The 26762-nt window shown below is 55.6% G+C and overlaps 1 protein-coding gene across 3 annotated transcripts in view; it reads left to right on the top strand.

The window, feature by feature from the left end:
* Positions 1–26762, top strand: part of LAMA5 (laminin subunit alpha 5) — a 119615-nt gene that overhangs the window by 69543 nt on the left and 23310 nt on the right. The window contains exons 15-45 of one of the 3 annotated variants that reach the window (XM_059713212.1): positions 269–403; positions 3372–3509; positions 3737–3789; positions 4045–4144; positions 4628–4680; positions 5556–5661; positions 6657–6753; positions 7083–7239; positions 9400–9538; positions 12788–12930; positions 13033–13139; positions 13789–13942; positions 14431–14591; positions 15192–15300; positions 15793–15890; positions 16269–16470; positions 16951–17077; positions 18340–18479; positions 19341–19456; positions 20014–20225; positions 21264–21468; positions 21689–21833; positions 22234–22374; positions 22797–22958; positions 23159–23260; positions 23355–23438; positions 23895–24125; positions 24541–24654; positions 24995–25122; positions 25501–25581; positions 26065–26279. In XM_059713212.1, the coding sequence (XP_059569195.1) occupies positions 269–403; positions 3372–3509; positions 3737–3789; positions 4045–4144; positions 4628–4680; positions 5556–5661; positions 6657–6753; positions 7083–7239; positions 9400–9538; positions 12788–12930; positions 13033–13139; positions 13789–13942; positions 14431–14591; positions 15192–15300; positions 15793–15890; positions 16269–16470; positions 16951–17077; positions 18340–18479; positions 19341–19456; positions 20014–20225; positions 21264–21468; positions 21689–21833; positions 22234–22374; positions 22797–22958; positions 23159–23260; positions 23355–23438; positions 23895–24125; positions 24541–24654; positions 24995–25122; positions 25501–25581; positions 26065–26279 (4155 nt within the window). Of the gene's footprint in view, positions 1–268; positions 404–3371; positions 3510–3736; positions 3790–4044; positions 4145–4627; positions 4681–5555; positions 5662–6656; positions 6754–7082; positions 7240–9399; positions 9539–9817; positions 9948–12787; positions 12931–13032; positions 13140–13788; positions 13943–14430; positions 14592–15191; positions 15301–15792; positions 15891–16268; positions 16471–16950; positions 17078–18339; positions 18480–19340; positions 19457–20013; positions 20226–21263; positions 21469–21688; positions 21834–22233; positions 22375–22796; positions 22959–23158; positions 23261–23354; positions 23439–23894; positions 24126–24540; positions 24655–24994; positions 25123–25500; positions 25582–26064; positions 26280–26762 lie in introns of all 3 variants that reach the window. The other 2 variants (XM_059713213.1, XM_059713214.1) reach the window with 2 other exon arrangements.

Consider the following 26762-nt stretch of genomic DNA (forward strand, 5'->3'; position numbering starts at 1 on the left):
ACTGTGACCCCAGATAGAAAAGGGGATGCTGGCTTCTTCGGAGGATTTCAGCAGTAAATATAGGCCTGGTGTGAACTCACAAGCAGGTCACCCTTGGCACTATTCTCAACGTAGGTGTACACGTGCTCTCCCACGACTCACCGCCTCAGCATGGGGCTGGATTGAAATAACTTGTGAAAAAGCCCCACTGAATATCTGTCTGTGCTGCCTAGCCCCCCCAGCAGACCTCTCTCCCCCTCTTTCTCATTTGTGTGCCATTCTCTTGCAGCTTGCTCCTGTGACCCCCGAGGCTCAGTAGATAATACCTGCAGCCCAGCTGGTCAGTGCCGGTGCCATCTTAACTTTGCTGGGCACACCTGCAGCCAGTGTGCACCAGGCTTCTACGGGTACCCCAGCTGCACACGTGAGTAACCAAGCCCCAGCAGAAAAGCATCGTTTCCCAAACTGGGCAATCACATGGGCTGCTTCTGGCTTCATATTGTTCCCAGCCCCCTTCTCCCAGCTCACTGTGGCCCAGGATTATAGTCCTATTCCGACTGGCTGTTCATTACAGCAGAGGTTGGTTTTATTATTTGCTTCTTTGGATGGTTCCAAAGTGCATTCCCCGTCGGAAATAACCATCCACCGACAATCCAGAGACCATGCAGTTTGTCCCACTTATAGTTATTACTGCCAGGAGCTCAGGTCTGCTCACCCTGACGGGAATATTAGCAAACCCTTCATGCAGGGCCTCAAACGCACACGGCGCTTTAGGAAAGGCAGGGTAAAGTGTGGCCCAGGAGATGAATTGCAGCAGGATGCGCTGTGAGCCAGACTCGCTCCCCTGTCCTCAAACAACATGCACAAATGAAAGGAAAACTGCACTGAATCACATTGACTTGTTCCAGCACCCGCTGAAGCAACACGGTTCTGACATGCAAGATGTTTTCCTGAAGAAACCCCGAGCCGAGTGTTTAGATCTCACGCCAAAGCACTAAGCCAGGCGCTCTGAGACTCACAAACCTATCGCAGCGTCGGAGCTGCGGTTCAGGTGCTGAGGAGAGATTTACGGCTCGTGGCGGAAGCTGTGCAGAGCTGAGTGCTTCTGCTTGGTGGGAAGATAAAACTGCTGTTTCGGCTCCGTTCCTGGAGCGACACACCGGGGTGCAAACCACACACCGCTCAAAGCCAGCCGCGTAATCCATGTAGGTCAGGTGCATCCAAACCAGGATGAGCAGCTGATCTTGAATGCTGGAGAACTGGGAAACCCAGACCAGCCAGCAGTACAGGCCGGGGGATGTAAAACTCCTCCCCATCGGGTTCCCATTTGGACAGTCTGGGCTGCAAAGGGTTTTTGTAATATGAGATAAAGACTTTTTCTCGTTATTCTGCAAACAGCTACCACTTATCATTCTGCCTGAGCCATGAGGTTCAGGATTGAGCTGGCAAAGTTCGACCGTGTTGACTTCACAGCAACACCCTGCTCTCGCTATTGCAAATCGACCACAACACTCAGCCTGTCTGAACTGGGCTCAGGCCTGCTGCTCTCACCCCCAGGGAATAGCCCTTTCCACCTCCCGGAGGTCTATTGTGCCTTACTTTGCTCCCATTTCCACCAGAATAAATGGAGACTAACTCCACTGGAGCCAGCTGAGCTACATTTTGGGTGCAAAGGGGTGAGAGACAAGAAGCAGCCCTTTGATTTTTATCTACCTGTCCTGCCCCAGCACTAACGCCAGTGGGAGTCTTTCCACTGGCTTCGGTGGCTTTGCTCCAGACTCAGAGATGGGTTTTACTCATGCGAGCAAGCATGGCAAAATGGTGCCCTGCTTAACTGCAGGTGCCTGTGTTATTAACTGTCCTCAATCTGCCCAAGGCAGCATCTCCTCCCCCTGCCTCCCCACCCCCAGCATCACGACTGAGGCCAGATGTACACTTGTGCCTCACAGCAAATATTTACCGCTCCCTAAGTAATGTTCTGTGATGTGATTTCCCTGAAGCAACAAAACAGAAGCATCCCCCTCCACCCCCCGGGCCCTTTTGCACCATGCTAAATGTAGACGCCTGAGTCCTGGCCAGCTGGCATCATGCAAGCTGTGAATGCTGACGCCGGTGTTATGCCTTTGAAGGGGCTGGAGGCTCGGATCAGATAGTCTTGCTGGAGCATGGTAGTCACCTGTTTTTTCATCTGAAGCAGTATCTAAAATGCAAATTTGCAGCAGAAGCCAGGGAGGGGACCTGAGGTTTAAAAATATCCTGTTATTTTTTGAAGTAGTAAGAGCATTTTGCTAGAGGCCAGGGCCAACCGGGGGTGCAGGTTGTTCACACACTTGCACTAAATTTGTCTCTTGGTGCCTGAGCAGTGTTTGGAAGTGAGAGCTTCATGTCTGACTGGGACCGGACTAGTTGATGGCTATACGTTTGCAGGATGCCATTGAAGGTGATAGGGGTGCGAGCTCTCACCGTGCATCAGTAAGCAGCAGGTTGTCCCCATGGTTATACGTATGTCCCTGCTCAGATCTAGGCATTGTGGTCACTGATGATTTCCGTGCTTGTGCTGCTGGCTGGTTACCGCAAGGCTGGTCGGCCTGGGCTGCTGTTTTCTGGGAGCTTATGGCTCCAGGCCTCGCCAGTGCTGCTCTGAGACACAGGGTGTGACTGGCCCTCAGGATGTCTGCAGTAAACTGTGTGGCTTCTGAGCAATATCTCCGCTCTGCACTGACCCGTTGTGTGACCGGAGGCAAGTCTCTGCCTGCGTTCCTCCACCTGTGAAACAAGTAGACTGAGGCTCTTGCAGCACATGCTTGCTTGCAGCTGAGCCACCGGAGCAGATGAGATCTGGTTTTCAGGAGAAAAGGAGGTTTTCTGCCTAAGCACATATATTTGTGAGAAAGCACCTGTACACTTTCTGCAGCAGCAGTCAACCTGGATCCCAAACCACCGTTCCAGTTTTCAGCCCAAATGCCGAATACTTTGGTTCAGAAATGCCACTGAGAGCTGCTCCCAGCTGCCTCAGGCCCCTGCTCTTCCCCCAGGTGGGACTGTGTTGCCTTTGGTGCCCTGGGGAGCTCGCTGTCCTGCTGAGAAGTGACATTTTCACAGGAAAATGTTGATGGAAATTTTATTTTTTTTTTTTTTTTTAAATAAAGATTTCATCTGTTTTACGGGCTGCAGCCTTGGAGAGCTTTCTGCTCTCTAGCCCTGCCGGGCTGGCTCATGACCTCAGAGCATCAGTCCCAGGCGCAGCTCCTACTGCTGCTTACCTTGTGGGGTGGGATGCTGCCCACATGAGTCTGCAGGTGACCTTTGCACAAGCTCTTGGGCTGAGCTGCAAGCCCCCGCCACCTCGTGGCTCTCAGTCTGATTGCCCGTCTTTTCCTCTTCGCCTGCAGCCTGCCAGTGCTCTGCGGAGGGCTCCCTCCATGGCACCTGTGATCAGGAGATGGGGCAGTGTAGCTGTCGCCCCAAAGTGACGGGACTACGCTGTGATACCTGTGTCCCGGGGGCCTACGGATTCCCGCACTGTGAAGGTAGCATCATCTTCCTCCTCCCCCAGGGCGGCTGGGTGCAGCACTTAGCCTAGCAGCTTCAGCTGGCAGGAGGGTGCCTGTTATTTCACATAATCAAACCGCTCCACCATCAGTCCAGTGACAGCCCCTACCCAACAGAGAGCTCCCTGCAGATCCCCTCCCAGGCACAGCAGCTCAGAGAGAGGGGCTGTTTTAAACCTGCTACCAGCTCCGCTTTTTCTTTCCAGTGGGCTCCTGCAACCCGGCGGGGCTAGAGAGCACAGACCCATCCCTGCCTCTGGTGAGTAGTCCACGTGCCCCACCGTCTCTGAGCACTGCTGCCCTGTTTCCTTTTCTGGAAACCCTGCTCATTCCTCATCTCACTTACAGGTTCCCCTCCTGGCCCTGGATCTGCCCCCAGGTGCCGTGCTGCAGACGGCAGCAGTAGAGCACAGCAGCAGATCTCTCCTTAGGGCCCGTAGCTGCAGGTCCTGTTACGTTGCTGGAGGCCGTGCTGTTCTCTTCTCATCTTTTGATTATTCCTCCCTCCTCTCAGGGTTCCTGTGCTTGTCGGGCGTACGTTGAGGGCCCAGCGTGTGACAGGTGCAAGCCGCTGTACTGGAACCTGACTCCGGAGAACCCCTACGGATGCACGAGTAAGGAACTGGTCCTATAGACACTCCAACCTGGCTCCTATCAGCACTTGGAGAGAGGCCTGAGGGGGACCCCTTCATCCCGGTCAAGTTTCCAGCAGTCCCAATGATTTCATGATCCGAATGTAGAGTTGAGGCAAGGCCAGGGTCAGACCTTCTTCTGCTAGGGTCAGTCCCTCAGCCTTTCCCTTAGATTTATTTATGCTGGGCATAGACATGCAAAAGCCGGTGTTGTGCGTCTGCACAGGGCAGGTGCAACGTGCAGGGTCAGGGGTCAGCTTCAGACTGCCTAAAAATTCAGCCCTCACCCCATGCTCAGTCAGTCTGCAGCCATTGCAGGAACCAAGAGCTGGTTGGTTTCCTCTCTGGAGCCTTGTCCCCACATCCTGAGGTCTGTTGGGCCTGTGGCAGGGTGTTAGTGTTGTTCTGACTAGGTACGAGTCTTTGATAGGAAGCTGACCGCTTCGCCTGCTTCTCTCTCCCCAGGCTGCCAGTGCAACACCAAGGGCACCATCAGTGGAGTTGCTGAGTGCCAGCAAGTAAGTTCACTTCCAACATCCCCTGTGTGCCCTGAGTTCCTCCAGTGCTTCTTTTATGTTGGAAAGAAATCTTTGTGCTAGGCTGGATGTTAGGACGACCTTGCTAACTAAGCAGTGGGCACTGGAATAGATGGCTGAGAGATGGCTTCCATCTAGCACTTCAAGTTGTTACACTTGGCTGGAGTGATTCAGACAGGGTGGTTCTGCCTGGAGCAGGGGTTTGGACTAGACGGCCTTCTGAAGGCCTTTCCAGCCCCATTTTATTATGATCTACATCTGGAGCACCCCACACTAGCTGCTGCCAGACTGTTCTCCATAAGCCAGCACCCAGTCCCGTCCTGGCGTTGTCATCTTGGAGGTTCAGTGCTTGAAGTCCAGGCTTGCGTAAGGGCATGGATTTAGCACCTGCCTTGAAACTGAAGAGGGAAAGAAGAGCTCTTTTATTCTAGGTGTTGCAGTAGCAGCTAGAAAGGCTAAATGAGGGGTCAGGGCCTTTCTAGGCTAGGTTCACACAACAAAACCGACAGTCCCTGCCCCAAAGAGCTTGTAGCCTCAGGCTGCTGCCGTGCACTCCCGTGCCATGGGAAGTCACTGGCAGCAGCATCAGAGCGGGGTTGTTTGGTGTGTGCCAGCTCATGTTCTTAGCACCTGTCTGTGGTCTTGGCAGTAGTCTCAGCCTGGGGAACTTAAAAACTTCCGAAAAATGTGGGTTTCACCCGCATCCTGCTGCCCATGAGACTCTTTTCATTCTCCATAAATACTGCGCCACCCTCTGCTCCCAACCCCTGCCTTGAGTGTGATGGGCACCAAGGGGGCCCTGAGCTGAGTTCACCGGGGCACTGACTGACCTTTGCTGTATGACTGCCATTCCCCAGGGCAGCGGGCAGTGCTTCTGCAAACCTAACATCTGCGGCCAGCTCTGCTCAACATGCAAAGATGGCTACTTCAAGCTGAACAGAGCAAGTTACTTTGGCTGTCAAGGTGAGCCCGCGTCTTGCTTTCGCGATGCAAGGGACCCGGTAGGAACAGAGCGCAGAAGCCGGTCACTGGAGCAGAGGCTGTTTGGAGGGCAGAGAGACTGCAGAGGATGGGAAGGCAAAGTGTGGATCAGGGCTGCGGGCAGCTGGGGGCTGAGTGTCCAAAAGAATCTGGTATCTTTTATCAGACCAACTAAATAGTTGGAAAAATTGTTCTTTGCAAGCTTTTGGTTGCAAACACCCTTCTTCAGACATAGGGAGAATCTGAAGAAGGGTGTTTGAGCTCGAAAGCTTGCAAAGAACAATTTTTTCCAATTATTTGGCTGGTCTAATAAAAGATATTGCATTTACCCCAAGAACTTTATCTTCCTATGTCCTTAGACCAACACGGCCACAACCAGCACCTGCAAAAGGAGCTGAGTGCCCTGTTAAAATCACTGGGAATGAGGGTGTGGGGGGCACCCACAGCTGCCCTGCCACAGAGGAGAGACCCAGCCTGCCCTACCTCCCTTGGCAAGTGAGATGGTCACTCACGCTCCCCTCCTGTTGGGGTCAGAGGGAAGCACAAGCTGCGGGTGCTGCGGGGTTTACTTCTTGCCTTTAACATCCGCTTATGCTGCGGGATCCCCGTGCACGAATTAATACCCTGACGGAGAGAGAAGCAACAGCCGTGGCAGCGTGCTGTCACCCAGCATAGCACCAGCACCTGCAGTGGCCTGGGGGCCAGCAGTGAGCGGGCTGTGGGTTTGGGGGCCTGGGAGGAGGCGGCAGGCTGTGCCAGGGGGGTCTTCAGGCCTGTGTTCTCCATGGTGCCTGGAAATAGCTTGGAGCTGAGATGGAAGACAAATGGATCCAAGCGCAGCCCGTGCCAATGTGAAAAGCGATACAATGGAATAAAAATAGAGGCCCCGCCACCCCTCCCTCGGTGCGCCGCTTTGATTAGTACTATCGGAGCTCGTTAGCGGTGCGGGAATGTAAACATGTGCTTCCTGTCCTCAGGCTGCCAGTGCGACGTAGGCGGCTCGGTCGGGCCATCCTGCGAGAAGACCGGAGCCTGTCACTGCCGACCAAACACGCGGGGCCCGACGTGCACCCAGTAAGGAGCCGCCACAGCGGTGGGGCCGCTAGCATGGGGGGCACGTGGCCTGGCGTGTTCACGTGTGCGCTGAGGCTTCCTCCCATGCCAGCACCTTGGTGTTGTCCTCTCCTGGTGGGCAGTGGTGAGGATCATACCTCATCAATGGGCCTCACTAAAGAGTCTGCGCCCCACTTTTCCCTTCCATCCACTAATTGCTGTGAAGAAGTGAATGGGAAGGTGCCCCCCTATGGTGCTCGGTAGCTCCTCAAGGAGCTGCAAGAGGTTGTTGCATGGAGCGCCATCCTCCTAACCCCTTGCAAACGAGTCTTTCCTGCTGCCATCCTCAGACCTGCAAAGGACCATTATTTCCCTGACCTTCACCACCTGAAACTCGAGCTGGAGGAAGGCACCACGCCGGATGGCCGGGCTGTTCGCTTCGGCTACAACCCCCTGGAGTTCGAGAACTTCAGCTGGAGAGGATACGCGCAGATGTCTCCCATCCAGGTATGATTGATGGCTCTGGCCCCGACGGTGCTCCCTGCGGGGTAAGGGGAAGGAGGGCTGACAGTCTGATGTGCTGCAGGCGAGCGTCTTATTTTAACCCAAAGCGCGTCTCAAAGCCCAAGGTCATGTGGTGGCCAAAACAAACAGTCCCGTGTATATATAGTCTGTTTGTGCAGATATTTCCTGTAGCTTTAGGGACAGCGTAGACTGGTGATAGGAGAGCTCCTCAGTCCGGAAGCCCTTTGCGTCCTAATGCGGCGAAGCTGGGCATCAGGGCTTATCTGTGCACAATGTCTGCAGGTCTCCTCAGGCCCTTCCCTGCTATCTCTGCTCTTTCCTGCAACTCTGCATAACCTCCCTTCCCCGCCGGCCCAGAAATAGAGCAGCACTCCCCTCCCTCCCCGCCAGACGCAGCTGAAACCCTCCTGTCGCTGTTCTGCTGGTTGAAGATAGATGGTTTTCTGCCAGGCTAGTCCCTAGGGGTGAGGCCATGATACCCACTGACCCCGCTGCCTCCCACATCTTCTTCCTCCGTGAGCCATCTTGCTGCACGGCCTCTCGGAGGACATTGAGCGAGCGTGTGTGTGTCCCTGGCGCTGATACGACCGCGACGCAGGGTTGTTCTGCATAAGAGGCTCCCTCGGCACAACGGTAGCTCTCTCTTTAGGAGCCTGCAGGCTCTTTGCTTGGCTTTGTAGATCTGGCAGGGAGTGAGGTGCCTGTTTCCCATTGACTTTTGGTGAAACCTGGACACTAACCCCCTCTGGCTTCCCTTGAACATCCCGGCCTTAAAGGTTAGCAACTGGGAGCATGGAGTGAGTTGTTCTCTGCATCCTTGTCTTTGTGCGGCATCGCCTGATGGCATTTGTGATGCGAGCCGGCTCTGACAGGCAGGCGCGTAGCTGCTTCATTGACAGTAGGCTCCCACGCGAGACATCCAGTGGGCGACTTCCTGGGACCAAATCAGACCTGGAGCCAGCATGAGCGTGGCACCGCATGAGCCTCCCTGCAAGGTTGCACTTGGCGTGTGCAGAGGTGGTGTGACGCATCTCCGTCTAGCGCTGTAGACAGACCCATAGGCACTGGGGCAGGATGGCACTCAAGCGTTCACCCAGGATGTATGTTGAAGTCAATAGGGATGAAGGATGCGCACATGCTGGGCGCTCTTCTGGGTCAAAGCCATAGAGGGAGGCTTGTGTGAGTCTTAACGCATCCCTCCGGGATGTCGTCCTCACTGCGTGTTTGTAGTTGCGAGCAATTTTAAGGCTCTGGAGACAACTGGGCAATTCCCTTTTGCCCCCTTCTCTGCCGAGAAATGCAGGTGGCCTCGGCATTGTCTGCCAGTTAATTGTAGTGCAAAGCACTAGGACACTATTGCCTCGGGAACGGAGACTTTCTTTAAAGGCAATGCTCCCAAATGACCCCATGACCGCAATTTCTAAGGTTGGCAAGCCAGTCAATTGACCGGTCAAATATAGTCAGTTGAGCACCGGTCAAAGTTAATAGCAGTTTTACCCCCCAAAAAGCTACATTTTTTTTTTGCAGTTTTCTTGACAGAAATATGATTTTTTTTTTTTAAACTTGTTTTTTGACATAATGAAAACGTTGTGTTTTTTCTGTGTATTATCTGGGCCTATTGGCAATTTTTTTTTGCAATTTTTGACATTTGACCGGTCGGATACCCAACCCTAGTAATTCCCCATCACAGTGAGGCAACTTCCACTCAGAGTTACGTCGAGGAGCGTCCTCCAATTTGATGCTGGGGCGAGCACCCCCAAGCACTGGTAGGAGAGTATCTTCTAGATGCTCCATGCTTTGGGCAGGCAGCTGCTGCCATCGCATCAGCAGCCCACAACACGCTTGCACACATATGCACACATGCACACGCGGGTGTTAAGCAGCTGAAAAGTCTGGAAGGTGCTTCGGGAAGGAGGGATAGAGGTAGGTGCTCTTTCGGCAGCATGTTTTGTCCTTGTCCAAGTGAGGCTGTTGTGCGGTAGGGCCAGTTCCCTCGAACCTCCTCCCTTCTTTTCGCCCCCCTTACTATGCGGCTTGTTGCTTTGGGAGCGTTAGGCCGAGCCGCTGTGCTTGGGTCGGTGGCTGGTGGCGGAGGTGATTGAAGGTGTGCTCTGCTTCTCTCCCCTTTCTGTCTCCCGCCAGCCCCAGGTAGTGGTGACTCTCAATGTGACCTCCCCCGACCTGTTCCACATCGTCTTCCGCTACGTCAACCGGGGGCCTGCAAATGTGAAAGGGAGGGTCTCGGTCCTTGAGGAAGGAAAGTTTAATATTTGTGGCAACTGTAAGTGCATTTTTCACTTCTCCACTAACCCAAAACAACCCACTTTCTGCACAACTGCGCCTCCCTGCTCCAAAACGCCTCCCTTGGGTACAGCCTGACTCCTCCATGTGCCAGCCCCAGCAGCCGTGGAGCTGCTACCCCGTGTAACGCAGAGGGGAGAGGGAAGAGACAGGCAGACAGGCAGTCAGACAGGTGGGTACCGCTCTCCCACAGTGGGGGTGACTGGTCCCGAGCCAGCTCCACAGTGACGCGCGCCCGATGTGCTTGTGCTTTTTTCAGAATAAAGTCAGAGTCACGGTAGCCGTGAAGGAGGCAGAGCTCTCTCTGTTCCATGTCATCCTGAGGTATATTAATTCAGGAGGTGCCACTGTGTATGGCAAAATTACCGCTTTTCAGCCACGAAGGAGAGGTAAGGATCCCAGACCTGCCCCCCTGGCGCCATTGCCACCTCCTCCCCACCCCGTGCAGTCTCCTGCAGCGTTGTTTCCTGAGGACGCTTCTGTGGCCCCGTAACGCCAGCCTTTCCAACGCAAGGGCAGGGCCGAGCCCGCGCCCCTCTGGCTAACAGAGCAGCACCACGGTGGTCTTCAGTCGTGGTCCCAGGCATTGTGGGGTGTGCTCTTGGCAACTGGGCTGTTGCTAGAGGAAGTGATGGTTAGATAAAGGTTGCCAGACTCACACCCCAGAAGAGCCAGGAGAGCAGCCGTGTGTCCCAGCCAGGCCACGCACTGGGAACCAGGACCAAACTTCAGAGAAGTGTTTCCTTTCTATCCCATGGATTTTTTTTTTCAAGTGCTTTTTGTAGACCCCCCATTGCCCTGTCCCTTGTTAACTCGGGGAGGGATGACTTGGGACTCAGGGGCCTTCCCCCCTTTGCCTCACCCTCCCTGGGCCAAAGCAGTGACCCCTGTTTTCTGCAGAGAGGCCAGCTCTCAGCCCGGTGAGCTCTAGGCTTCCACCCCACCTCAGTGCACAGCCCCCGACTTGAATGTGCTCCTCCGGAGAAGTGGTTGGCCACGTCTGAAGCGTGATCTTGCCATGCCTTGTTTTGCTCAAGCCGTGCCCGCAGCTCTTGGGCTGCAGGGATGCAGATTTGTCAGCACAGTCTAAACCCGTGATGGATCAGCCTGCCCCTTGGTGCAGCGAAGCTCTCTGCCTGTCTGTCACCTTGTTCACAGTCCCTGCAGCTGGCTTGAAGCCTCGCTGAGAGCCTGTACGTGGGAGGGCAGCCGGCCAGCTTGTTGGCCTGGGGTTTTCAAACCAAGGTGGAGCATTAAAGTCCTGAAGCCAGCCACGGGGTTTCCTTCCTTTTGAGGAATTAACACAAAAGTAGTCCAAGGATTTTGCAGTCTGGCAGCTCTCACGGAGTCCCAGCCAGGGACTTGCAGCACCTCTGGAAAGACATGGGGCTGCATCTGCCATCGGGCACCATTGGGTCACATCTGCTCATGCACTAACAAACCCACATTGCAGAGCCAATGCAGGAGCAGCCTTATGCATCCAGCCACCCTTCATTCCTACCCAAGTGACCTGGCTGGGGGTGACTTACTCCCCCGTTTACACCCTCTTGAGAAATCCCAGTCAAATACATGGGAGGTCCAAGACCTCTGTTCTATTCCTGGCTCTGCCACTGATTTGCCACCTGACCCTGAGCAAGTCACTTGCCCTCTGTATTTTAGTCCTGCTGGTTGCACGGTGGAAAACGGTTCTGGGCAAGGAGAGCTGGGGGGCAGCAGGGGACCCTGGGCCTTGACTGGTTGCTGGTGGCACAGTGCCCTGAGATGGAGGGTGAAATTATTACCAGGAGCTGCAGTGCTGGTGCAGAGGAGACTGGGCCAGTACATCCAGAGCCTGGAGTGCCCAGGGGGGTAATTTTGGACCCATTTTTTTATTTTCAAAACCTGACTGGTTGATAGTGCAACCGGTAACGTTTATACACAGGACATGTCAGAGGAAGCCAGCGCCGTCCCAGGCAGGGCTCAGGAAGGGATTTCCCCTTTCAGTGGACGGCAGCTTGCTGTGGGATGTGCTCTGCTTTTTCCTCGAAGGCATCGAGTATTTGCTACTGCTAGAGGCCAAAGATCAGCCTGCAGGATGGATGCTCGGCCCGGTGCTCTCTGTGTCCTCCCCATCTGTGCCAAAGGGCTGCAGGCGTTAATGGATGCAGGGCCTACAACTCGCCCTGTCCCCCGCCTGAAAGGCTTGGCAATTGGGCTCCATGCTCAAAAGGAGGGGAGAGGGGCCCCGTCATCTGCCACAGACAAACAGGTGCAGTTTGAGGGGCACAGCCTCTGCTTTCCATCCCAAAGGGAGTTCTCCTGACTGCCGACTACCCCGGCAAGCAGTCCCTGCCTGAATGCATCCTGTGTCTCAGGAAGCCAGAGTCTGCTCTCCATTCATGCTGCCGGTGCCTGCTGGCTACGGCTACGGTCCTAGCAGGGACCTGGCCCCTGGTCCCAGCCCTGCTCTCACCAATGCTGCCGACTTACAGCCAAGGGCAGCCAGGACCCCGAGCCTTCGCACCCACCTCCTTCTGCCTCGGCTCATCTGCTTCCTGCGCAGCTAAGTTCCTGCCAAACGTGCTTATTTACGTGCTTCAAAAAAGCCGACCCTGAAGGCAGGAGATAAGAGGATGCTGGTCTGCCGCCAGGAGCTGGACAGCAATTGCGCTCAGAGCAAATGGATTCGAGGGATCAATCACATGTCAGTCCAGCCCAAGCCGGGTCAGGCCCTGTGTCCAGCAAGTGCCGTTCCAGAAAGCCATCCTCTAAGCCACGGCTGCAGGAAGCCTGTTCCTGGGAGCAGCTCTGAGGCTGGAAGAGCATAGTGCAGGGGTCTCCGTTTTGCCACGAGACCAGTGATGTGACCTTCAGGCAGGGATCGCTGTACCCCGGGGTATCATTGATCCGGGTAATTCCTTTCAGCTGCCCTGGAATGACTGCTTCACAAACAACTTCCTCTCTCTCTAGCTAATCGTCGGCACCCTGCAACCCAGGGGAGCCCACGCTCCCTCTGAGCGCTCAGGATTCGCATGGAAACGTCCGGGATTTTTTTTCTCCCCCTCAGGCCCTGGCTGGAGTCTGTGCAGGCATCCTTGTCATCTCGATGGGGGCCCTGAAGCATCTGGAGGAGAGCAAACCGAGTGACTGGCCATCGCCTCCGAGTCTCTGCCTGTCACCCAGGCCATCCTCCCAACAGCCCCCACCCTCTCCCTCGCCAACCCCCCATTTCTTGTCCTTCCCACTCCAGGTACGGAGCAGACCAAGCAGATCGTCTTTGCCCCCAGCACGGAGCCGGCCTTTGTCACCGTCCCTCAGAACAGCTTTGGAGAGCCCTTTGTGCTGAACCCCAGTGTGTGGTCTCTGATCGTCGAAGCGGAGGGCATACTCCTGGTAAGGACCGGCCCCTGCGATGGTCGGAGGTGTTGACACTTGTCCAGTTGCATTAAACCATGCACTGAACTTGTCCCCTTTCTCCTCCCCACATCTCTCTAGGACTACCTGGTTTTGCTGCCCAGCTCATACTATGAGGCTCCCATACTGCAGCTAAAGGTCACGGAGGCTTGTACCTACCGCCCAAGTCCTGAGCAAGCCAGTCGGAAGTAAGGAGCCCCACTCCTCTCTGTATCTGTGATCCGCATTACCTGGGGCCTGTCCAGCCCTCTGACCCCCAGTTGATAAGATGCCCTGTAGTAACCACCCCAGAGACTGCCAGGTCTGCATTCCCACTCAGAGCACTGGTGGGAGAGAGACTTGGGTCAATGGGTTGCTCACAGAGCTAGTGCTGGAGGCACAGCCGTTGCCCTGGAAAGGCATTTGCCCTGAGCAGTGTTAGCAGGATTTACCTGGCAACCTGTAGTCAGCAGCAAACAGGCAGGTGTCTGCATGGCAGAGAACACCTCTGGTTTTGTCTGCTGGGGCTGCAGGGGTGATGGGAGAGGTTTTCCTCTTGGGTTGTAGGCCCAATTTCTCCAAGCAATATCCGCGGTGCTCAGACTGTGCCCAGGGGGCTGGGCTGGGAGTGGAGAAGCTCTCCTCCTTGTTGCCTGCTCTGGGTCTCTTCTGTGCTGTGGCCAACTTGTATCGGGACCCGTTCAAATGCTCCTGCTCCCCAGAAGGCAGGGATGTGATGTCTGGCAGGGCCAGCACTCTTACTCAAAACCTTTTTTGCAAGGGCAAAAGGGTGGGACAAGGCACTGCTTAGATCCTATGGGTCTGCAGAATTTCCCTATTCTCTCCTCACACTTTCAGCTGCCTCTTGTACAAGTACCTGTCTGCGGACGGCTTCCCCTCTGCGTCAGGAGCAGATGCGGTGTGCAGGATAGACAACAACCTCCCCAGACCCTGCCCGGTGGAGCTCATCACCCCATCGCATCCCCGTATGGTGCTGTGCAGTGGCAGTGACGTGAGTGGTGCATCCATTTTGCCCGGGGAAGGACCAACATCCTGGGAAAATGAACACAGTGAAGCCCCTGAGAAGCCCCTTGTCCTTTAAATGTTCTGGGCCATATTTTCCAGAAGGCTTTTGCACTCCCTCAGTCACTGAACTGCCTGCAGAGGTGCATGTCTGTGAGCTCGGCACCCAGACAGACTGCCTTGCCCACAGACATGGTCCTTTATGGGCACACTCATTGCTCCAGGCTTTCAAAACTCAGCCCTCTGCCTTCTCAGTCCCAGGAGGTGCAGCAAAGTGTCAACACTCATACACCTCAGGGTGTTTGATGAGCTAGATTGCAGCCCCAGAGCTGTCTAGAGTACATATACACCCAATAAGTGGTGAGGGTCCATGGTCACTAAGCAGAGAAACTGGGACTCAGCACTGGGATCCTGCCTGTTCAGTGTGGGGATACAAGGGGGGAGCAGGCTGCACAGCCATCGTTTTCCCTCCTGCAGGTGGAGGTGCAGGTGCGGCTCCCGATTCCCCAGCCGGGGAAGTATGTGGTGCTGGTGGAGTATGCCAACACGGATGGGCAGCAGACAGCCGGCGTGGCCGTGACCTCACCGCAGCAAGCCCCCCAGCAAGGGACCTCCACTTTCTATACCTGCGACTACAGGTACGAGCAGCGGGCTGAGGGAAGGGGCCTGGGAAGGTCATACAGCATCATCCCTCTCCTACATCTTGAAGGGAGACAGGTTTATTGCACATACAATATCAGCGCCTCATTGGTGTGTCTCCAAGCGTTTGTTGTGGGGTGTGAACAGTCTCCCCTGTGACGGAGGCACCAGCGTTCTCCAGCTGGGGCGCGTGGAGTCTGGAGCCCAGGGGTTCACGTGCTGTTAGGACAGATGCACTTGCAAACCGAAGGCTCATGTACCACATGCATGTGCACAGTGCTAAAAACTAAGACCCGAGGGAGTCCCCAGGCAAGCGAGGGTGCGTGCTGGACTGGGGGTATTTATGGAGCTGCCAGACTGAGTACCATGTCTGGGAGCTGCTCTCACGTTTGACTTCAAACCACGAGCTTTGTGCTAGGAAGTGCAGGCCTGGGATATCCTTAGGAAATTCCAGTTTTGTAACTAGGCGGGGAGGGCATCAAAGGGGCTATGCCAGCTCTGTATAAATATCTTCAAGGTCGCCTCTCTGGCAGGACAAGAAATGAGCCCTGGCTCTGCCCTGCCTGGGGCCGTCCTTGAGTTCTGTTTTTATCCTGCAGTTTCCTTTGCCGGGGGATGGTCGTAGACTCTGAGAATCGCTTGGCGACTTTTGAACTAAGGAGAGAGGCGACCGTTCGATTCACTGCGGATCGAGCCCACGTCTTCCTGGTAAGCCCTTGCTGTGAAGGACAGCCGTGCCATGTTTGTGAGGCCTGTGTGAGATGGGGAACGAGGTCCCAGAGCGCTCGATTTCGTGCTTGACCTAGCGGGGTTCTGGTCCTATGTTAGATCCGGTGCCGGGTGGATCTCCCTGTGTTGCAAGCAGTTTAATGTGGTCAGATGCTGCCTGGGAGAAGAGGTGACAGGCAAACTATACGGGGAAAAAATGTCCTTGGAACTGCCGGCTGAGGGAGGATGGAAAGGAGTTGGTGGCTGGTTGGGGCATCTCTTCTATAAATACAGCAGAGCATTTCTTCTCACCACTGCCGTCTCCCTAGCACAAGGTAGTGGGATCCCAGCGTAGAGCCACAGTGTGCATCTAACAAGGGGATCCCTAGAGAGGTCAGCCTGACCAATGGTGGGTAAAAGAGCAGGGCCAGGCTCTGGGTTGAAAAGGGAGCAATTTAACCCTGGGCTTCTCTTTCCTTCCTGATGCTGCAGCATAAAGTGTACCTGATCCCTCACAGACGTTTCACCATGGAGTTTGTGGAGCCGAAGGTCCACTGCATCAGCCTTCACGGGACCTTCTCGCCCAATAGGTAACCAGGGCTAAGATGTCTCAGGGTTTTCACAAGAGTGTGGATTTGTCACGCCGCACCCCTCCCACCAGACCACCTGCATGACTGTCTCTCCACACTTAACATTGGGGGGAAATATTGCATATACTCCTTTAATAATGGAGGTACAGAGAGGTGAAATGACCTGCTGAAGGGGAGACCGTGAGCCAGCGGCCAGGCTGGGATGAGATGCTACTGGGTTACACGGCCTCCTTTACAGGCGCCACCCTGGAACGGGCATCCCAGCTTGTCAGCCTAGGAAGGCTCTTGCCTCAGTTTGTGCTTTGGGTCAGCGACATGGGCTGTGTCCTCCCACGACCGGAGATCATGGGATGGCTTTGTTTCCTTCCTCTGTTGCAGCAGTTCCTGTGTCCCATCGAGGTTTCCGAAGCTCTCCCAATCCATTGTCCTAGAGGGAGGCCAGCCTGTGCTCATCCCCCTGGACCTTCCCTTGACTCACGCCTTCTCGGTCACTCCCACCGGCCCCACAACAGGGCCTCCGCCTCGGCCGCCCACCGCCGTGGACTCGTCAGCGGAGCTGATCCTCCTGCAGCCTCCCCAGGTAGCAAATCCCAACTCTGCCTGGGCCAGGTCTTTCCTCTGGGGCGATGACATTAGTTCCTCTGAGGGTGGCCCTGTGCACGTGTGGGTCCTATCTGAATGGCTCCACACATGTCCAGTGGTTCTGCCACCTAAGTGCCAGTGTATTTAATCCAGGCTTCTCCGTTGCTTTGATGTTATGGGTCAACACCCGCCCCACCTTTGCACTGGACCCCACTCTGCTGGGTGTTCAGTGTCCCCAGTGCTGCCCACTCTGGTGCCATGCACCCCAGCCTGATTTCCACTGCCTGGGATCAGCCGCGTTGGCTGCTCTGGTGAGCTGGAGGGGCTATCTGTGAACTCACACCCAGTGAGTCCATGGGGCCAGACCATCACCTGGGGTATCTGACACAGCCGCTGCAGTGGGGCAGGGGTGCTCTGGTAGTGCAATGTGTGTGTCAGCCACGGCTTCTTTTCTCTTTGCTCCTGTGCTCTGGACCAGACTGCCGTGGTGTTCAACACCCGGATCCAGACACTGGGCCGCTACACGTTCATCCTTCACTGCTACCAGCCCAACCATCCCACCTTCCCCGTGGAAGTGCTGATCAACGGCGGGCGGATTTGGCAAGGTGAGGAGAGGCTTTGGGGAACTGGCCCTTTTGGTCACCGGTGGCAATCTGTAGGTTCTCCGAGGAGAACGCAAGTGAGCTGCCTCCTCCTAACCAGGCCTGAGAAGAGCATGTCTGTGGTGGCAGCAGTGTGGAAATGTTCTGCATGTATCTGCTCTGGGGACTGAAGGGCCCTCTCCTCCAGCAGGGAAAGGCATCATGAGAGCAAGGAGCTGGGAATAAAAGCCAGACAAACTCAAGTTAGGAATAAGGCAGAGAATTTTAAGACTGAGGATGAGTAACTGCTGGAACAAAACGCCAAGGGATGCAGTGGATTTTCCATCTCTGGGTATCTCTGAATCAAGGCCAGATGCCTGTCTGCAAGATCTGCCTTAATCACACACGAACCACTGCGCCCGGGGCTGGGGAAGAGGGAAGGGGTTGTGTGGGCAGACTGGATGGTGTGATGGTCTCTTCTGCCTTCAAATCTGTGACCCAAGCTCCTCCCTTGGGTCTCGGTAGAAGTGGATTGCTTTCCCATTTCTGAGCTGGCTTCAGCAAAGGGGGAGCCAGGAGCACTGGCACTTCCAATTACTGCAACAGACCCTAGAAAGGAAAAATTTAAGACAAAAATATTTCAGTTCAAGTGCCTTATTGTGTACATCCAGGAGGGCACTGAGGCACCTCAGTGATGGGATCCAGCTGTCTCTCCTCTACTTATTAGAGACTTGCTTGGGCTCAATACCTTTGGGAATCGGGCCTCTTTCATGTAGACCTCTCAGCATAGGTTTGCAGTGGCCTCAGACATCAGCCCATCAGCTGGTCCAGTTAGGAACAGCTTCCTTTTCCTCCACCGAGGAGCATTGACTCTACGAACTCCAGGGCAGAGGGGAAGGTTGCACAGAGCCTCCAGCTCTGGAAATGGGGTTTGCATCAAGTTCCTTTCTTGAGCATGCTTCACACAACAAGAGAGAGTGGAGGCCGTGTGAGACACCACCCAGAGAGCAGCCCTTAGGAGACCCAGCCCTTTCCCAGAGCTGCTTTTATTCAGCTCCCGTGGGGTCTTGATTTGGACCATGAAGCCCTGAAGCTGGACTCTGTCATGGGCCAGTGTCTGCTTGGCTTCTCCCAAGCTGGTGAGGCTGGAGTCTGACACAGAAGTACCAAGGAATAGATGCTCTTGGGATAGCTGCACCATGTCAGCTCCCAGCCAGCTGCCCGCGGGAGCAGGTCGAGGGTGGATGAGGACAGCTACAGGACTGATGACCCCTTTGGCTTTTCAGGTCAGGCCAATGCTACTTTCTGCCCACATGGGTATGGATGCCGGAGCCTGGTGGTTGCAGAGAACCACATTGTTCTGGACGTGACAGACAACGATCTGAGTGTGATCATCCGCGTGCCGGAGGATCGGCAGCTGTGGCTGGTATGTGTCTAGCGAGGAATTTTCCATACCTGCAAGACCCGGTTCCAGCCACGTGCAGGCAATCAGCATGGGTTTGTACTGGTAGCACCCACTGCAGGCTGACAGCAGGGCAGGTTTTCCCACCGCTTCTCAATTACTGAAAAACTGCAAAACTGCAGCCCAGGTTGGAAGATTTAGCCCTTGGGTGAGAGAGCAGGGCCAGTGGAAGCTCGCCACCAGGGAATGGGCACTGACAACTAGGTTAAGTATTTTGTACATCACTGGGTCACCAGTAGAGAGGGATGGACGCTGCTGGTAATTCAAACTGCTTCAGGTGGTCTCTGGTGGTCGACAAGGAATTCCCTGCTTGCCCCGGCACAGTCAGTTTGGTGTGCTCCCTGACAAGACCGTGCCCATAAACAGCATCTCTCAGCTGAAGATGTCTTACCACAGAGGCAGAAAACCATCATTAACCTGATAGTTCAGGGGGGATAAACCTAGCCACAGAAAGGACATAAGATTTACCAGAGGCCGCAGAGCAAGTCCGTGGCAGAGCTGGGCATAGATCCCAGGTGTCCGGACTCAAAGTCACAACTGTGGTACTCTTGAGGGGGTTTTTTACCTTCCTCAGTCACATCAGACATTGGCTGCTGGAGTTGGCTGGAATGGGCTAGTCGTCTTTGCAAAATTAGAGCGTGTTGCAGCGTTTCATTCGATATCCCAGCTGGCAACGGGCGATGCTTTGCAAATCATTGTTGGGGCGACTGCACGACCTGCTGGGCTGCGGGTCTTGTTTGTGCTTGTCTGTGGCTGAACTCAATCTCTTCAGATAGAAAACATTGACCTGAAGGGGACTGAGCGTTTGCGTTTGCCTTGCTGCAGGACTACATCCTTGTGGTGCCCGAAGACAGCTACAGCTCGCAGTACCTGCAGGAGGAGCCCCTGGACAAGTCCTACGATTTTATCAGCACTTGCGGAGTCAACGGTTTTTATATCAAGTGAGAATCCCGGTGTTAAAGCGTCTCTGCTCTTCTGCACAGGGGCTTTTCGTTCTTCAGCAAGCAGGCGCGGCAGGGTGCAGGGCGTTCCTAGAGAGCCCTGCGGGCTGGGAAGGTGCAGTGGTCTGTTTTACTCACTTCCTTCCCCTGGGCCGGATTCAGTGCAGTGAAAAAGTCTGTCGAGCTTATTGGGCGCGGGTGGGGGTTTTTCTGCTCTGACTTGTGCTGATTTGGGATGCTCAGGCTCCGGGGATCCTGTGGGAAATTCGCCTTGATTCACAGCTGTGTGTGGGATGGGTTTACCAGGGGTGGCATGGATCTTCTTAGGGGCATCTGCTTCCCTTAGGACTTAGCTGATGTCATTGGTGGCTGCGGATGTACAGCTGGCTTTTTGGGAGCGGCCTCTAGACCTGATGAGTAGGTCTCGGTGGGGGTGATGGTTGCCCGTGCTTGAGTCCCCTTGGCAGGCCAAAGTATTCTCACCCGGGCAGGACCCCCGCACTAGGGTGCTCTGGCTGGGAGCCCTGCTCAGTGACCTGCCTCTGCTTTCCTTGCAGTCCCGCCACATCACCCAGGTTCTGCAAGGACTCGGCCATCTCCCTCTCGCTCTTCTACAACAACGGTGCTCAGCCCTGCCGCTGCCACGAGGTGGGAGCTGTCAGCCGCCAGTGCGAGCCCTTCGGGGGTCAATGCACGTGCAAATCCAACGTCATCGGGCGAGAGTGCTCCCGCTGTGCCACTGGCTACTGGGGCTTCCCCAACTGCAGGCGTGAGTTGCCTTCCCCTGGCTCTGGAGGGGGCTCGGGACCGCTCAGGACAGTGCTTTGAGGCCGGCTGGTGGCAAGTCGCTTGGTCTGTAGGGCTAGGACATAGCTGCGTTGGATAGTGCTGGTTTTGACTTCCCTCCAGCACTTGTACTGAGATGAGAGGGTAAACGCTCAAGGGAGGTCCTAGCCCTTTTGCCAAGCCCTGGGACCCTGCACTTAATACAACACTGTCTGACAAGCAGTCTCTTCCTTCCCTCAAAGGGTTTCTAGGGCACAATGTATTTGCCAAGTAGTTAAAGAGTCCCCTTCCCCAGAAAACCTGCTCTTGCAAGTCCCATCGGGTAGATTAGCCAGTTTTCAGCATGGTGAAGGCCAATATTTTGTATGTGCAAAATCAGAGCCCAGGCTGGCAGACTTGACTCGAATTCCCTGCTCTTCTCTGGGGAGTGTTTCCACAAAGCAAATGCAAACTCTTCAGTCTCTTCTCTGCATTTCACTCAGCCCATTCCCCTCTGGCAGCATCAGCATCATCCCCCTCTCTGGTGCTCTGTGCGGTCATGAGCCAGGAGAGGTGGCTGCAGTGTCGCTGCTGGTACCAGCCCTGCTGCTGCTCACGCCCAGCACTCCCTTCTGCTCCAGAGCAGAGAAAGTCAGCAAAAGAGCAGCTCCTGCCCCCACACAGCCCTCTCTTTCCTGCTCTCTCCCAGTGGATTTACTGTCTGGAAAAAGCATACCCCTACCATTAGCTTGGATGGATCTCTCTACTACTCCAATCCCAAGCTCCCATTACTGTGTGATTTACAAGCACAGAGGAGCCCTTCTTCTTACCCCCAGACTCTGGTCCCTGCCTTGGTTTTAGTGCTTGACTAGCACCTGAACAGGAAATGCCCGGGTGATGGTCTGTGGCTGGTTGCAGCGAGCTGTGGGGACACAGGCGTGGAGTGGGGGAGAGCGCGGGCTCCCCAGGAGCAGTGCAGCCCGGTCACTGCGTGCTATCTCATTGCTCTCTGATGAATGCCTCTGCCTCCTTCCCCTTCCAGCCTGTGACTGTGGGCTCCGCCTCTGCAATGAAGTGACCGGGCAGTGCATCTGCCCACCCCACACCATAAAGCCAGAGTGCGTGGTCTGCGAGCCCCAGACCTTCGGCTGCCACCCCCTTGTTGGCTGCGAGGACTGCAATTGCTCTCGCCCCGGGGTTCAAGAGCTGACGGAGCCAGGCTGTGACGTGGACAGTGGCCAGTGCAGGTGAGGATCAGGATCGGGGCCTTAGTCTCATAGAAAGTATGTACTGGGGCAGCACTTGGATCAGTGGCTCAGTGAGGCAGCTGAGAAGGGTGGGAAGCATTCATTGTTGGTATCAGCGTTGCATCCCAGCCTTATAGTTCCACCAAGCTACTTCATGAGTGTCATAGCTCCATAGAGGAAGAGGAGGAAGTGCTCATTCCTGCTGCTGTGTCCTATCTAGGTGCAAGCCCAATGTAATAGGGCGGCGGTGCAACCTCTGCGCCCCTGGCTACTACCACTTCCCAGACTGCAGGAGCTGCAATTGTCACCCAGCAGGGACGGAGGCCAGCGTGTGCGATCCAGTCACTGGGCAGTGCCACTGCAAGGTCAGTCCAGCGAGGCTCGTCTGCTCGGGAGGGCTGGCATGGAAGGGGTGGGCAGCTTATGGCTGTGGGCAAGGCTGGGGGTGCTGTTCAGTTGCACATCGTCTATGTGGAGCACGCAGGTCACTCTCCCATCTGATGCCAAAGAGTGACGGTGTCAGTGATGTGCCCGGCATGGCTGGAGGGTGACTCAGCCCTCAGGGAACTTGTGCATCGTGGTGATGGGACAAGGGGTTTTGTCCTGGCAGTGGGCAGAGGAGGGATGGATCAGCGCTGTGACACAGGACACTGGCTCAGGGTGCCTGGTTCGCTCTTGAGGGCTGCTCTACTTGCAGCCGGCCTGCCTGTTCCCACAGACACCGCAGGAGGAACCCAACAGGCCCACAGTTTGCTTCTCTTCCAGGAAAACGTGGAAGGCCCAAGGTGTGACCAGTGCCGCTTGGGGACCTTCTTGCTGGATGCAGACAACCCCAAGGGATGCACCAAGTGTTTCTGCTTCGGGGCGACTGATCGCTGCCACAGTGTTGAGAAATACCGAGTAGAGGTGACTAGGGGCTGGGCTGGGGGATCCTTTCTGCTCTGTCCAGGACCCCAGGCCCTGTCTCCAAAGCTTGTGTCCTCCCTGAGTTCTGCGCTAGCTGAATGCAGCTATGCAGCATGAAGGGGTGGTGGGTGGTGGAAAGGAAGACTAGTTCTTGTTGTGCCCTCAGCTGTTGAACCCTGGCATCCTTTGCATTGGGGGTTGTGGTGGATCTCAGAAAGTTCCTTGGGCATGCTAGTGGTGCAGGAGTCATAGGGGCTGTTCTGAGCCTGCAAATCAGCCTCAAATCAGTGACTTGAGCAAATCAGCTTCAGTAGAAGACCAGGAATAGATGGGATTTCTCCAAGGAGCCTGCACCCAGAGCTGCCCCCGTCCAGGGGACCCAGGCTGGACCCGTCTCACAGTTCTGCCCCCTTTTCTCCTAGTTCTCCGACATGAATGGCTGGCGTCTGCTCAGCAGCGACCGCCAAGAAGTGGGCACCTCTCTGAGAGCAGAAGAAGACCTGGTACATGCCGATCTCAAGTACCTTCTTGAGGTCTACCAGGAGCTGTACTGGCAGGCACCCAGCTCCTACCTTGGGGACCGGGTAAGAGAGCGTGTACCTGACCCGGCCTCACTGCCTGGCGCCCTCGCATTGGCTGAGGTGGCAGGGCACAGGCAGGGCACCTGCTCCCCTTGTAGTCCTGCCCCCCTTGGTTTGGTGTCGCTCTGACCACCAGACACATCAGCTGGCTGAGTTTCTGTAGCATGCCATGCCTTGCCTGTACTCTTCGGCTCTTTCCCCAGGTCTCCTCCTATGGTGGGCACCTGCGTTACGAGCTCCATTCAGATGCCAGACGGGGCGACGTGTTCGTTCCCATGGAGTCCCGCCCAGATGTCATCCTGAAGGTACAGCCGGTGAAGCCCCGTCTGCCTTGTGCGATGGTTTCTACAGCATAACTGGGGCTTCCAGGCTCACAGGACACCTCTTTGCTTTCCCCAGGGAAACCAAATGAGCATCATGTTTCGGGAAGACACTTACCCACCCCCTGGAGATGTGCACAGAGGCCAGCTGCAGCTGGTGGAGGTGAGTTGATGCACACAGGTACGTGGAGCTAGGGCTCCCATGGATTGGGGGTTTCATTGGACCAGACCTTCCCCTCTGCCAGCGGTGGTGTGTTCTGGGGATCATGTGGCCACTGCCCAGCACCCAAGAGGAGCTGCTTGTAATGGAAGCTGTCCCTGTGTGGCTCCTGTGGGAGATGGGAAATCACTGCCTTGGAAGCTGGCTTCCAGTGGGGTGCAGGGAGGCAGAACTGCTGCAGGTTTTCAGCTCTGATTTTTTCAGTGCAAGGGGAGGCATCCGAGCAGCTGTTTATGAAGACCCAGGTTCTATCCAGCATTGCCTGCATGGCCTCCCAGGGCTTAGGGGGTGCTCAGACGGCTTGCCCAGTTGATTAGCCTTTTTGCAAGGGACAGAATCAGAAATTGCAGGCTTGCGCTTTACTGCAGGCTAATGCCAGAGCTTCCCTCTTCTCACCAGGGTAACTTCAGACACACAGAAACACACAACCCGGTGTCCAGGGAGGAGCTGATGATGGTGCTGGCCAGCCTAGAGCAGCTCCAGATCAGGGCACTCTTCTCCCAAATCTCCTCGTCCATCTTCCTGCGGCGGGTCATCTTGGAAACTGTCACGGACTCTGCTGTGGGCATTCGAGCCAGCAATGTGGAGCTGTGCTTGTGTCCGGCCAATTACAGGGGAGATTCCTGCCAGGTAGGTTGAAGAGGTGAAGTCCTGTCTCCAGCATAAGGGAGGGGTTTGTAGGCACTGTACTCAGACAATGTAACTGAGGGCCTAGGACTTCACTTGCTGGCAGTGCTGCACCTAGCAGGTAGGGTGGGACATGCCTCATTGTGGGATAGGACACCAGGAAGAGTCCAAAGCCAACCCTGACGGGCTAATCTCTCCAACCTGAGCTGCCCCCGGTGGTGTTGGAACTGTTCCCTATGCTCCTGGTAAACCATGTTGCATGTGTGCCCCATCTCTCACCCCCATATACATGTTCAGCCTTGTTTGCTATGAACCTTGCCTTAGCACCAATATAGTGGAGGACCCTTTGGTCAATCTATCAACTCTACCTACATGTGTCTGGGCTGTTTCACATCATCATCACCCTCTCTGTCTCTAGGAATGTGCTCCAGGCTATTACCGGGACACCAAGGGTCTCTTCTTGGGGAAATGTGTTCCATGCCATTGCAACGGCCACTCCGATCAGTGTCTCCCAGGGTCTGGGATCTGCATCGTAAGTAGACTGCCTAGGAACTGAAGCTCTAACGCAGCCGGCTCAATGGTCCTTTCCAATACGACCCAACCAGGAGCTGGCAGAACAGGTTATAGTCTGGATTTACAGAAATCCATGTGCCTTTTCCAGGGGATTTATTGTCTTCAAGGCAGTTTATGTTGAAAGGTAGCTCTGCTGGGAGTGGGGTTCAGGACCCAGCTCTCTAGTGGAGTCGCTTCTCATCGTCACTGCCAGAGCCCCAACACCCTCCTTGTCTGGAGGGTGTGAAGCTCCAGAAACTCATCCCATCGCACACTCTCTTGGTGGACTCTGATTATGCCTGGGCATCTTGTCCTTGCAGAACTGCCAGCACAACACGGAGGGCAACCGCTGCGAGCGGTGCAAGGACGGCTACGTGGATAGCTACTCCCCAGAGGGGCTGCTGCAGTGCGTGGGGTGCCCGTGTCCTCTCTCAGTGGCTTCCAACAAGTAAGCAGCTCCCATGAAGCCCCCTCTCCTGCTTTTCTCTCCCCAGGGTGCTCTGACTTCCTCCCTGGGCTTGAGGAAGCTTCTTTTGTGCATTCCTCCTTGGTAGCTTCTCATGGGAAGAGGTTGCTACACCCTTCCTATTAATGCTTGTCAAGATGGGGTTGGAGAAAGGCCAGAGGGTTTTCTGCCTGCAGGCAGGATTCATCCTCTCAAGGGCCATGGACGTAATCCTGGTGACATTTCAGCCCCAGTCTGTACTGCAGGGGTGGGCAGGTCAGCTGCTCTGTGCTGCTGTGCGGGGAGGAACAGCCTGTTCCCAGGTGCTGTTCCTTGGAGCTGGGGAGGTGACGTTTCCCCTCTGTCTGTCCCTGGTTCCAGTTTTGCCGTCGGGTGTATCCGCAAGGGCTCCACCATGCAGTGTCTGTGCAAGACCGGCTACGCTGGAGCCATGTGCGAACGGTAAGGCCTGCCTCACCTGGCACTCCTGGGCTGCCTTTTTCGGGGGCAGAAGGAAGTTCCCACAGCCTCCAAGAGAACAGAGGGGCTGGAGAGGGGGCGGCTTGTTCTGATCCACCAAACGTGTGGCTTCGCTTTGGCTCTTGTGTGCTAGGCCAGGCTGCACCTCCCTGCTCCCAGACGCAGGGTTGCAAGGTGGTTCAGGATCAGCTGCAACTGGGTATTGATGAGTCCCCACGGGCTTCATGTGGATGGCCAGTCTGTGCCCCCATCACTGAGGTGCCATGTCACCGCAAACAGGGCACGGAGCCATTCTTCACCTCAGCTGCCCATCTCTGAACCGGCGATAACAACCCTCCCTGGGGTGGCGGGAGCCCCGCCGAGGAGCTCTGGGATCTCTGGGTGGTTGCATTCAGCTGTGCCGCCCGCTTTCGATGGGGCTGGCGGGGAGGGGATGCTCCCTCTCAACGCACTGTGCTTCTGCAGATGTGCCCCGGGTTACTATGGCAATCCCCTGGTGATCGGCAGCTTCTGCCAGCCCTGCGATTGCAGCGGGAACACGGACCCCAACATGCTGTTCAGCGACTGCGACCCACTGACCGGCGCCTGCTCCGGCTGCATGCACCACACAGCGGGGCCGCGCTGCGAGCTGTGCGCCCCGGGCTACCACGGCGATGCGGTGGAGGCCAAGAACTGCACATGTGAGTGTCACACAGGGCACGGACCCAGCCACTTGGGTCCAGCATTTGTGGGGAAGGGGCTGTCACTGCATCTGGGTGCCCAGGGGTGTTACCCAGCTGCTCCTCCCCGAGCTGACAGCCTGGCCTGGCTCCAGTGGTTAAAGTAAAGATATCCCATTTATCGACGATTGAGGCCCATGGAAGCAGGGCTTCACTGTTTCTTTAATCTTGGCACGAGGAGGAGGTGATGTGGTCAGCACCTTGCTATGGCCACCTTTACCCCAGGGCAGTTCCCGGTACCCACTGGATGGGAGGCTGGGTGGGTGGGAGATGGTAACCCACTGCTCCTACCTGGGATCAAACCCAGGTCCTTCCAGTCCATAGCCAGTCCCCCTTTCTCCAGCATGCAAACCCTGCTTTGTGCAGCGTTTGAAAAGTGTCAGCTGGCAGCAGAGCACTTGTTGCACAGGGGTCACGCAGGCAATAGCACACGGCACCCAGCTG

Source organism: Alligator mississippiensis, chromosome 9, assembly GCF_030867095.1.
Source record: "Alligator mississippiensis isolate rAllMis1 chromosome 9, rAllMis1, whole genome shotgun sequence".
NCBI classification, from domain to species: Eukaryota; Metazoa; Chordata; order Crocodylia; family Alligatoridae; genus Alligator; species Alligator mississippiensis.